Source organism: Scophthalmus maximus, chromosome 22 (genome assembly GCF_022379125.1).
Source record: "Scophthalmus maximus strain ysfricsl-2021 chromosome 22, ASM2237912v1, whole genome shotgun sequence".
In the NCBI taxonomy this organism is placed as follows: Eukaryota; Metazoa; Chordata; class Actinopteri; order Pleuronectiformes; family Scophthalmidae; genus Scophthalmus; species Scophthalmus maximus.
The window spans coordinates 13,722,501-13,735,588 of NC_061536.1; the positions used below are offsets into that span (position 1 = coordinate 13,722,501).

At 45.9% G+C, this 13,088-nt stretch overlaps 1 protein-coding gene across 3 annotated transcripts in view; it reads left to right on the plus strand.

The window, feature by feature from the left end:
- LOC118292337 (protein shisa-6-like) overlaps nucleotides 1-13,088 on the plus strand; it is a 34,640-nt gene that overhangs the window by 11,477 nt on the left and 10,075 nt on the right. The window contains exons 6-10 of one of the 3 annotated variants that reach the window (XM_035621224.2): nucleotides 3,243-5,921; nucleotides 7,782-8,024; nucleotides 8,122-8,238; nucleotides 9,073-9,218; nucleotides 10,921-10,989. In XM_035621224.2, the coding sequence (XP_035477117.2) occupies nucleotides 5,518-5,921; nucleotides 7,782-8,024; nucleotides 8,122-8,238; nucleotides 9,073-9,218; nucleotides 10,921-10,989 (979 nt within the window). In that variant the 5' untranslated portion in view covers nucleotides 3,243-5,517. The remainder of the gene's footprint in view (nucleotides 1-3,242; nucleotides 5,922-7,781; nucleotides 8,025-8,121; nucleotides 8,239-9,072; nucleotides 9,219-10,920; nucleotides 10,990-13,088) is intronic. The other 2 variants (XM_047330353.1, XM_047330354.1) reach the window with 2 other exon arrangements.

Here is a 13,088-nt window from a genome sequence, read left to right on the forward strand (position 1 = left end):
CAACAGCCACAAACATTATGTTTCGTTTTTTACACCTTGCGAAGCTGTCGCCAAAGGAATAAATGACACCACTGTTCTGAAAGATGAATAATTATCGCCTGGGTTCAGATCGACTCATTATACAGTTGATCGTCTTTTTTCAAAAGAGATTCTGAGAGTTGTCATTGCAGCTCTGAGACGAACAGATGAATAAATCTGACGACCAGAGCATATGGCGCCATAAACGCTAAGAGTGCATGATGTAATCAATGACAACATTTACATGTCGCGTCCTGACACAAACAGTGATTCACCCTCTCAGTATTGATCACGCCCCCGTTTGATTGATTGGACACTTATTCCTCACATAGCCGCTTTGTAGACGATGTCATTTTTATTGAGCGTATTTTTTTCTGCAGCTCTTCTTCTGAAGGATTGGGCCAGGACGTGTGCTTCTGCTTCTGCTTTACATCCTTGAAGTTAAAATGAGGAATTCTGGGTGAAGAAAGTCAGATTAATCTGGGGTTTCGATATTTTATAAAAAAAAATTTTAAAGCAACAAGTGAATTAATTTGCTTGCTTTCTTGATCTTATTTAATGGGAATTGAACAGGATTTGGTTTTGGACTGTTTCCAAAAAAAAAAATTTCTACACAAAACACTCAATTCATTTATTCAGGTCTAATAATGATTAGATTTAATTTTGTTTCATTTTAAATTGAATATGAGTTGATATTGATCAGGAAAATAAAGTCACCTCAGGAGTTAAAGCCCAAGTGTAATTTTTGTAATTTTCTGGCGCCATCTGGTGGTGAAGTTATAAACAGCAACCAACTGAGCGACCGACAGGGGACACTTTATGGCGGCGCACCGCCGATTCCATCTCCGGTTTCCAGCAGCGTCTGAAAATTCAACGTGAACACGACGTATTCTGGAGCGTTTAGTTCAACAACGTAGAAACATGGAGACTCACACGGAGGTCGGGTCCACCTCATGGAACTATAACCAACTATATATGAACACATAGTTCTTATTCTGTGAATAAGTTCTTCTAAATATTACACACTGTAGCTTTAAAGACATGTTAAAGGATACAGAACAACTGATTATGTGACGATATCTGGTCCTTGATTCTTTTTCTAGTTCTGTGCTTTGACGTGTTTAAATCAGTTGGTGGCATTTTTACGTTGTAGCTCTTTTACAAAATGTTATAGAGTTATTCGTTAAGTCACGTATGATACATTAGTGTTTGCTGGATGATTTGTCATCGGCATGTGTCGCTCCAGACGTAACATCACTGTGTGAGATGACGTCGCCGCCGTGGCTCGGCCCAGCGAGCGTCGGATCTCTCCCGGCTGAAAACAAATCGTTAGGACATTATGTGGTGTCGCTGTGATGGGAGTTAATGGACGAACTCCTCACTCCACACTATCATCTGAAAACTAGGCTGCATTAATGGATTTATTTTATTTTATTTCTAAACCAGTTTTTATTTCCACCACTGTGTCAGGACCAAGGGCGGTGCGTTGACCTTTACCGACAGAGTTCACCGCACTGCCGCTGCTGCTGCATGCCCTCATGCACTGGCACATTTCCCAGCATGCTTCAGAGAGCGAGGGAGGGGAGAGGAGAGGGGGGGGGGGGGGGGGGGGGGGGGGGGGTCAGAGGGGAAAGCGATGTGGTTGTAGGGAAGAGGAGGCAGGTGGAGGCGGAGATGACGCCGTTGACTGACTGACGCTTGGTTGTGTTACGCTGCAGAAAAAAACTAACACCAATGACACACACAAAAACATATATTTTTTATTTTGCTTTTTATCTTCTCCCCTTGTTTTTTATTTCACTTTCCCTCTTTTCAATGCTGCAGTGCTATTCTGAGAGACGCTCCGGCCCACGCACTGAGAGAGGGAGGGAGGAGAGATGGTCTGTGTGTGTGTGTGTGTGTGTGTGTTACAGGGGGTCTGCTGCACTAATTCACTGCCTGTCGGGGGCTTCTGAGTCTTTAAAGCTCACGTGTCCCTGGAAGAGGATGAAGAGCAGCGAGACACGTTCAGGCTCATGTACAGTGAACTGTGAACATGGACACAGATGTACAGTCACACACAGTGTGAGCAGCAGAGCTATAGGGTTCATTTATATATATATAGGCCTCACATACTTATTTTTCCCTTCCCGATACCTGGACTTTGTAATGATAATAATAATAAAATAAATAATAATAATAATTAATAAATCAGGTATTTAAACATCTGTATGAAATGATACACACAGATACATACATTTAAATATCATAGAGCTTCTTTTATTGATCTAGTTTGACAAGATCACAAATAAATAAATCCAGGAATGAACAACTGTCCCTTCCTTTAAAAAAAGTTTACAGCAACAGCAACTTCAACGTTAAATTAAAAAGAAAACCTGTTAACGAGCAAACGCAGTTTTGAAAAATAAAAGAGCCATGATCTGTTTTTACAGTAACGGTACAAAACATCAGTTCACGTCAACGTTTGACAAACACACTCACAAATTCTGTAAAAATAAAGGTTTTCATATCAGCAAACACAAACGCACATTCATATATATATATATATATATATATATACACATACATATACGTGTGTGTATATACTGTGGCACACGCTGTGGACAGGAAGTGGGAGCAGCAGGTAGATACAGGCCGCAAGACAAATCCATACGTGTGTCGGACACACAGCAAGACGAATGACCGGGCTCAGCAGGAAGACAGGAAGACGCAGAGAGAGAGAGACAGGCAGACAGACAGGGACAGTACACACACACACACACACACACACACACACACACACACACACACACACACACACACACACACACACACACACACACACACACACACACACTCCGTCCCTCTGTCAGATGAGTCCATATGGCAGCTGTCATGTCGCCTGCTCCCTTTTTATCAAAGTCAGATCACGGCTGCTCCCTTCTCCTCCGTCAGCTGACGTTGTCATACAGTGTGTGTGTGTGTGTGTGTGTGTGTGTGTTGCAGACAGTATATGGGCTATAGGTCCCCCAGTTAAGCAGAATTTCAGGTTTAATCAAGCTTTAAATAAGCTGCACATGAAGTCGCTCGAGGCGAGAGCCTCACATCGAATCACCTCCGTCCTCTCGGCTGAGATCACACACACAGTTTCTCTCATGACTGACTTCCTGTAGAGAAGTACAGCAGAAGCAGATTGAACGAATCCTCACCAACACTCCGCGTGTTGTCGTGTTCTTCTGTTTCAGTGTGAGAACCGAGTGGATGTGACCCTGTGAGGGGAAATTAACAACCTGAAGACGAAGTTTCCCCCAGGGGATTTTTCTCTCCCCCGTTTGAGCTTGATGCTGTCGGGGATCTTCTCATCGCCTCGTCTGCAAAACCAAGAGAATCCAGGGAACTCACCATCACCACGGACCACGAACACATCACGACCTCATGTCAGCGTCTCGTTCCACCTCGACACGTAACTGAAGAGAGATTCTAGAGAGACAGAAAAAAGCAGACGGCCGTGAGAGTTTCTGTCCGTCGTCTCCTCGACGCTGAACACGCGCCAGATTGTTTCTTTTGTGCCGGGGACGAACGATCAGTTCATTATCAAGTGCTTGTCTGGACAGATCCTCCGGCCGGTGGTCTTGTGTGTAGTCGGGGAGAGATCTGTGGTAACGCCTGAACCCTCCGAGGCTGCGGCAGGACGGACGGCGTTCGACTGACCTCAGCTGATAAATACAGAAACCGCCGCCGCCGTCGTCGCTGATCTCAAAGGCTCGGAGAAGCTCTGTCGCCTCCGTCTGCGCCGTGAAACACTGTCACTGACACTTTCCTATCTCCTTCTTCCAGTTGCTTCAACGACAGAAGCCTCTCGCTCCGTCGTCTCTTCCGTACGTGGACGTTTTCCATTCACGCCGCCCGAAAAGCCCCTTTATCTGATCCCAGTGACCTCGTCGACCTCTGTCTCCTTTTTTAACATTCTTCCTTTTAATCTACTTTAAACATGCAATTTAAAACCTGTCACTGTTTTTAGATTTTTTGAAGGAAGAAGATTCAGTTTGTAAAAAAACCCCAAAAGCCAGAAACAAACAGCGTCGCGACCTGAAGCCATAGTGAACACCAGCCGTCGACCCGACGCCTCGCCGCGTCCCAGTGACCTTCCGTCACGCACACGTTCAGGGAGTCGACCAAGAAAACTACACTTCATACGCGTGGATGAGAAAGAGCAGAGTTTTCTTTCTACGTGCGTCCGAGCCGGATCTGCGGCGGTCGGACCGTGGCCGCGTCGTGGAGTTCGTCCCCCCACGTGTTCCTGTCCCGCGTCGACGGATGAATCCGGACATTTTCATGTCTGTTCTGTGGGCAGAACCTCGCTGCCCTGCTAGAACCGGGCCCAAGCCCTCCTTCGTCCTCTTCTGCTGGGCCAAGCTGAACTCCGAGCAGAGACACTCGCACAAGGGGATCGAACGCACATAAGATCCTTGTTTTTCTTCTTACTTTTCTTTTCTTTCTTTCCGCGATTTCCCGTCGCCACTTTGACGCTGGCGCTCACGCTCCTGTGATGCCTTGCGACCAATCGGGTCTCTGACGCCGCGCTCCGCCGTCATCCAGCAGTAACCTTTACACACAACGTCTGGATCCGCCGCTCGAATTCAAACCAAAAGCATTTCCACCTTTACTGGTCCTGTACGAGAGCAGGAGCTCGTCGACTGGACCGATTGTGAGCGCGTCGCCGCTTGTTGCCAAAATTCAGACTGAGCTCGTTCACCGAACAAAGCTGAGAACTCTAAAGCTGCCAACACACACACACACACACACACACACACACACACACACGAACGCAGAGCTTGAATATTCCATTTTGATTTCAAACTTCCACGTATGATTTCACACATCCCGCAGGACAACTGAAGTGCCAAAAAACTCTTCCAACATCCGTCGACGCTCGTCGAAGGAGAAACATCAAAGTTTACATTCAGCGCTCAATGTTTACACACGAGGGTTTTTCTTCATTCGAGTCGTGAATCGTAACGTTTGTGCCATAAACCAACTTGGTTCAGAAGAGATACGACTCGGTCGTCACATTGAGAGTTTACAGTTTTTCTCGCACAAAAAACAACAACTGACTATTTTGAAGATTTTACATTTTTGGGCCGTTGGACTGTAAAATAGAACTTTGTCGACCGACAGACCAAAACGTAAAGAGGTCTGATTCCTGCTGCCGTTTCTTTACTGGTTCAAGATTTGTTCTGAACTGATTATATTCCAGATCTAAAGACCTCCATGTTTACAGACGCTGCTCGACGGACGGATTCGTACGCGGAGAGAAAATGTTTACATTAAGGTGAAGGCCAGAAATGTGGAACGTCACTGGAACAAAGTGAATCCGCTGAACTCCGAGAGACGCTGAGCGGAGTTCAACCTTTTCATACCGAGGTGGTTTTTATAAGTCAAGGAGCGGCCATCTTGGACGAGGACGCTGAGCGTTTGACGTGATTTGACATCGGCTCAAGAACTTTGTGATTAGAAACAATGAGGCCTACACTCTCCAGAGGGATGCTCTGCTTTTCCCTCCTCCTCCTGCTTTTCTCCTGCCTTGCTGTTTCCACGGTAACCATCACCGGTGGGCCACGTGCCGTCGACGGTGACGTCAGGACTCTGACGGGAGGCGACCCCGCTGCAGCTGGTAAAACCAGCACCGCCTTGTTCCGCCTGACCGGCTACAAGCCGCCGCCCGCCGGACCCAAAGTGGCTCCGAAGGCGGCCGAGGTGGAGGTGGACGGCGATGATCCGCCGGCCGTGGCAGAACTTCCTCCGAAGCCCCTCCCTCAGACCATGCTGCCGAGGAACATGACGGCCGACGCCCTGAAGCCGCCGCTGGGAGCGGCCCAGGTGGCTCCGCCCCCCCGACAGCTGGTGGATGTGGACGTGTGCAGGTACGACCAGAACAATTCTCCTTCCTGTTGTGTGCAAGTGTCTGTGAAGAAGATTATCATGTGACGTTTGTGGAATAATAGTCAGGGTTTTGTTGCAGGAGAGATTTAAACGGAGTAACTGGAATTTGATTGGATTGTGGAAAAATATGGGCGTGGCTCAGCAGATATATAGTGTGGCAGTGTTTTCACACACACACACACACACACACACACTATGTGGGTTTCTGTTCAACTGTGTCATTCATATTTTATTTTAAAACTTAAAAATAAAACTGGAAATTACAAAAAAATCAGTATCGCATAAAATGTTGCACTTGGTCGAAGCAGGAGAGTCAGCTATCTCTCCTCAGGTCCCATTTGATCGGATGAGAGATGTTGATTCTTTTAAAGATGTGACGTACATAACTAGAGATCAGTGAACCACTGACACGAGGACAGAAGCTCAGAATTCATGATGGAAATGTATTTGTCATTTCAAAAATCTGAGAGAAATCAGATGTAATCCACTAATAATGCAAAAAAAAAATACTGTAATTCAATTTCACTTCGATGGAAACTGTTGAGGATCAGTTTCCTCTCGCACACAAAATAAACCTTGTGGATGCCAGAGGATAATATGATCATATAAAATCTCCTCTCAACTCGTCGGTGTCTCGGTCGTGTCGCCTCAGATTGGAAGTTCACGCCACGTCTTCAAAAATCACAGCGCTCATTCAATTCCCAGTCCGTGTGTGATGTGTCGATCCCGCCAGAGCATCATGGTTCTTCGTCTTCTCCTCCCGCTGCACTCAGAGGCGTCCTGCTGTTGCTAGGCAACGTGCAACCGGCTCTAAATCGGTTGTGTGTTGGCACCGACGGCACGATCACAACGGAGCCTCTCTAAATATTATTATTTTTAATGTACGGTGAGATTACACGTCCTCTGCTGCCCCGGCAACAACAACAACAACAACAACAACAACAACAGGAAAAAACCTTTTCCTCCGTTTTGCAGCGGGTGGTTTCTGCCGCTGCGGCTGGACGTCAGTGACCTGAAGCATGTTTCTCCTCGGGAGTGAAGCTGCATCGCGGAGCATCGAGCACGTAGGCGGCGGCTCACGAACTCGAAAACAAAAGACGTGAAATATGGAAAACTGCCTCAAGTACATCTACTCAGTTTCCATTTTTCTTTTAACTCAACGACGTTTGTGTAATTAAGGACATTACTTTGTAGCTTCAGATGACGCAAATAAAATAAACAAATAAATCATGTTGAATTATTATTATCATTATTATTATAGGTTAAGACAACAAACGACTTCATTGATCTAGGCTGCCCAGTCGTAAATAAAGAAGTTGAAATAACTCCCACGTTCAGCAGCTCGACCGTCACAGCGATGTGCACATTGATACATCAATATTTATGATATAAGATTTACTCACTTTATAACCATAATAAAAAAGATTTTTATTTATTTAAAATATAAACGTAAACATAAATACAATTTTTTTTTTTATTCTGTAAAATGTAAAGTTTTCATATTGACACACATAAATGCAGATACTGATTATTGGGCGGCCTCCTTATTTTCCCCGCCAAGGAGGTTTTTAGTTTGTTTGTTATTTATGATTTCCATGTAATATTTTGGAGGAGAGGGGCCTGACCCGAGGAAGAACCAATCAGAATGTAGAGTTGATCTGGGTAAACCAGCACATCCAGGAATTCCTTTTCACCTTCCTGACGTGGCGAGATCGAAGAAGGTCGGCGCTCTCTGATCGGATCAACGAGACCAAAACGGCCCCTCACAAACTGCCCGTTGTTCATTTACCACCCAGCCCTAAACGTGACGAGCAGTAAAACACCGTGACGTCTTTCCACAGGGGATACTTCGACGTCATGGGCCACTTCGACAGCACCTTCAACTGCTCCAAGGGAAGCTACATCTACTGCTGCGGCACCTGCCACTACCGCTTCTGCTGCGAGCACCAGAGGACCCGGCTTGACCAGGACGCCTGCACCAACTACAAGTCGCCCGTGTGGGCCGACCCCCAGGTGACCACCACCGTGCCCACGGGCAACAGGCCCGACCCCGACTTCGAGACGCTGCAGCAGCAGAACAGCAGGTCAGAGAGTCCGGACGCCATTTTTTATCTTTAGAAACTAATAAATTGGTCAAAAACGATTGTCACAAAGATTGTTTGACATCTCTCCGGCGAGCAGCACGGCGTACGTGATCGGAGGCGTGATCTCCTTCACGCTGGTGGTGGCGGTGGGCGTCAGGATCGCCTTCAGCAAGGTGGCGCGTCGCCCCCGAAACCGAGACATCAACATGCCCAGGTGAGACTCGGGGTCAGAGGGGGCGGAGCACAAACCTTCACATGACCCACCTGTCGCCTGTTGCCAGGGAGATTACTGGATTAGGAGACTTTCGTCTAGAGCCTGACTGATTATCGGCCGATATGAGATATATGTTTAGCGATATGAAATCTTTTATTGTACATACAACGTAAATTGTACATTTACGTTAAATAAATCATGATTATCTTCTTAATTCCAGTTCCATATATTTGTGAGTTAGTTTTTTATGATAAAGTTTACGGTTGAAATTAAAATATCGAGCCTCAATTACATTTCTTTTCATTTTTACTTACATTTTTTATCAACTTTGTACTCATTTAAATTCTATAGTTTGCTCCAAAGCAGCAGAAGGGAAGGTTCAAACGGCAAAAAAATGTATAAAACAAATCAGTTCTGAGACAAAAATAATAACATTATAACATCCACTGTACATGTCTATTCGTATCCCTGTACTTAAATATATATACAGAAACAAGTTACTGAAACAAATTACTTAATTTAAACATGTCAAAAGTTTTTAAAGGTCAGTTTGCCTTTGATGTGTATAGAGTATTGTATATCATTTTCATTCTTTTTAACATTTAAACAAATTCTTGCTACATATCTCGTTGTATTTTTGTATTGATATAGATCGACCTGCTGCCGTAAACGACGAATAAAGGAATATCTCATCGTGTCTGTTATATTTGAAGGATTAATGTAAAAAGTCACATGAAGTCTGTGGTTTCTGAATTCCCTCTGTTCTCTTCACATCTCTGCTCTTTCCGCCTCGTCCTCCCCTCATCATCCCTCCGTCCGTCCGTCATGTGTCAGATCTCTGGTGGACATCCTGCGTCACCAGTCGAGCCCCGTGCAGCCGGGCGAGAGGAACAACAGCGCGGTGCTGAGCAGCACCGCCTCCGACGGACGCACGTCCAAGAACCTGTACACGCCCGTCCTGCAGAGCAAAGACAACCGCAGTGAGTGTCGGCTACTTCCTGTTTGAAACGAAAAAGGAAAAAGATCAGATTCTGGACATCTTGTCGTCTCACCATCATCATTAACATTTAAAAAAATCAGTAACAATATTTAAATCCACCCACACGTCACACGTATGTTCAACATTATAAAAGTTCATTGATTTTTTTCTTAATCCTGATATGAAAACATGTTGTGACATTAATATCTTCTCAGTTCCAGACTACACACTCTGTCATACGATGTGGAATCTCTCTCATGCTGCAGATTTATAATTCATAAGCAAACGGAAACAACATCTCCTGTCTTTTTGACTTGTTCATTTTTTTGGGGGCAGATGTTCAGTTTATTCTGAAAAGTGAAGTCGTCCTTCATTTACTATTTGCTGTCACATATTGATCTTTTTGATTGATGTTTTAAAAATTTCAGCTACCGTTTTCAATTTTGGCTTCAGGCGAAGGTGAATGGAGACGTTTCACTTGTCCTCTGAGTTCTGGTGGAGGATTTTAAATGTTTGTACTTGAACACATCTTCAGTGTGAAACACAAAGACAACACACACTTTCCTCTCTGTCGCTCTCTGTCGCTCTGCCTCTCACGTCTCTCACGTCTCTCACGTCTCTCCAGGATTCAAATGTGATTCTGAACCGCAGATGAAAATATAAACACAAAAAAAGAAAAGTAGAAACTAGATCCTCCTACTCTCTCTCTCTCTCTCAGGAGTGGGAGCAGCTACACTGCAGGAACTGAACATTGTTGAAACCTGAAGTGCTCATCGTCGTTTTAATTTTCTGAGCAGCAAACACACACACACACACACACACACACACACACACACACAAACACATGAACACTCACACTCACACACACACACACACACGCACACACACACACACACACACACACACAAACACATGAACACTCACACTCACACACACACACACACACGCACACACACACACACATGAACACACACAAACACACACACACACATGAAAACACACACACACATAAACACTCACACTCACACACACACACACACACACGCACACACACACACACAGACATGAACACATAACACACACAAACACATGAACACTCACACGAACACACACACACGCACACACACACACACACACACACAAACACACACAAACACATGAACACTCACACGAACACACACGCACGCACACACACATGAACACATGAACACACACAAACACATGAACACTCACACGAACACACAAGTCTATTTTCTATAAATACTGAGTTTAATGTCATGGCACTTTAAAAATCAACACTATCTGATCCCTTTGCTCACGATACGCGATTACAAAACTGGATGTAACAACAAGATGTATTCTTCTCTTGATTCCTTGTTATTGATAATTCCAGAACTCTCTTCCCACCGGTGTCAAACGGAGAAAACACCTCTGCCCTAAGACGCCCGCGGTCTCCCTCATTCAACAGCATGGATTTGTCCATTACAACTAGTTTTTGCCAGTTAAACGTGGAAACACGTGACATTTAAATGAAAGACCAAAAGCCACTGATTCCTGGAGGAACTGTCTCTCTCTCTCTCTGTGTCTGTCTCTCTGTCCTGTCTCACCCAGCGTCTCTTCTGTCTGACACAAATGCTTAGTCGACGCCTCTGGTGTCTCTGGGGTCCTTGTCCGTCAGTTTGTCAGCTCTGCTCTCTTTGCAGCCGGGAACATGCACCACCATTTTAACCAGCAGGGGTCTGCATCCAGCCCCAAGCACTCTGCTTCCATCGGTAAGCCTCGTGGTCAGCGGACAGTGTAGCGCAGGCGGCGGCGAGCAGCCTCACCAGCACACTGTCTGCCTGTCTTGTCGTGGGTTTTGACGGCCTGTCGTGCTGCGCTCTTAAAAACAGCTGTGACATCGTCGACACGACCTCGTGGCCGACACATTTTTCCAAACATCTGCACGTCTTTGATGATGCTTTGTTCTGTGTCGCGGTCGTGTTGACGGTGACACGCGACTGATAAGAGCTGTCTGCCCCCACTTCCCTCCACCTCCACCTCCACCTCCTCCACCAGCCTGCTTCCTCGTCTCCTCTGTGTTGCAGTGATGTGCGAGTGCGCTTACAGCTGACGCGACACATTGACGGAGGTCTTGGCTCGAGCCGGCTCACTGCACCTCCCAGACTTGGTTCCCAGGCTTTGCACCAAGAAAACAAAAACCAAAAAAAAGCAATGCCAGCACAAGTGATTCCTCTCCCAGATCCTGCTCCTCACCCTCCGTAGAAACCCGTAGAATTCCTGTTGCGAGTTTTGTGAAGGCTGATTATTAGTGCGTCCAACGTGGTCGCCACAGAAATCTGGACACGTTTTCTGTAGAAAGATGACGACGATTTTATTATGATTTATTCTGAGCAGTTACACCAACACGTGTCCTTCAGGCGAGGAAATACTCAAGAATGGAAACTGCAAAGATTACAGACAAGTAGACCATGAAGCACCGCATGTATTGGACAGGGATACAGTGTGATTGACAGCTGGTACTGTCCAATCCGTGCACGGTCCCGGGTGTAGGTCGACGTGCAGTGGACGCACGGACACTTGAGTTGAATTATGAAAACTGTAAATACGTGAAAAGCTGCTTGTTGATTTTGAAATCGAACAGTGGATGAGAGGGAAATGGGAAAAACAAGTTTGATACATTCCGGTTGTATTCTTTAATGTGTGTACATCAGAATGTGTGTAGATTCTTCGCTGTCGACACGTTTGGTCGTGAAGGTAAATATCAAACCTTCATCCTGATGTGTGTCCTGCAGTCGTTAGATAACGTGAACATGGTCCTGCGAGGGAAACCAGAGCAGAACACTTCAACTCTCTGACTCAGATGCTCTGCAGCTCAACATGATCAAACCTCTCTGTCAGCCGTCGTGGGCGTCACACACAAAAAGACAAAAAAGAATAAAAAAGTCCAAATGGATCCACTTGATCTCTCGGAGATGACCAGGCTGCTCCTGAACATGTGACTCAACGTTTGGTTCTTCTCAGTTCCATTTCCCCTCAGTCTTCGTCAGGCTGAAACCACACGACCTCACAGCAGCTGGCATTACTTCTTTTTGTCCCCCCCCCTGCCACCGTGTGTGTGTGTGTGTGTGTGTGTGTGTGTTCCCCGGGTGACGCTTAACGGAGACGTTATTGCCCTCTACAGTCAACGGTCAACGACCAGCAGTTTGTCCTCCGGTGATCTTGACGCGTCGCAGGCCGGTTAGCGTCACCACCCTGAACGGCCTCGACATCGATCGTGTCTCATCAAACACAGGAAACGACAGCAAACGACCAATTTCCCCCTCGGTCACGTGACACGTCATCTTATAATCGCCGCTTTATGTTCTCCCACATTTTTAACCTCCTCGTCCCCCCGTGAAGTTTCCTCTTGTTGCCGTGCCTCCTCGGAAGCAGAGCGACCATCCGGTGTGACGCTCACGTGACCGGAACACGTCGGGTCGTTCCCCTCGCCGCCTGTTTTCTGTTTGGAAAAATATGAATGTGCTCGTATGATGTAACTGATATGAGTGCACATGCCCCTCCCCCATGCTGCGAGCCTTACATAAGACAAATCATTTTTATGTGTATCGATCGATGTGCTGCTTTTTGCACTTTGCATAAATGTGTGTGTGTGTGTGTGTGTGTGTGTGTGTGTGTATAGATTCCCTCTCTGGTGTTATCATTGTATTTCTATGTATTTACATGTGGCTGATGTGTTTGTGTTGCAGCCTCAGATGAACAGTTGTATTAATAGACGGTCGCCATGGAGACACTTCCTGTGTTTACTGATCATTAACCAGCTCCTATCTTCTTCTCTTCTCTCTTCTTCTTCTTTATTCTCACCCATTTC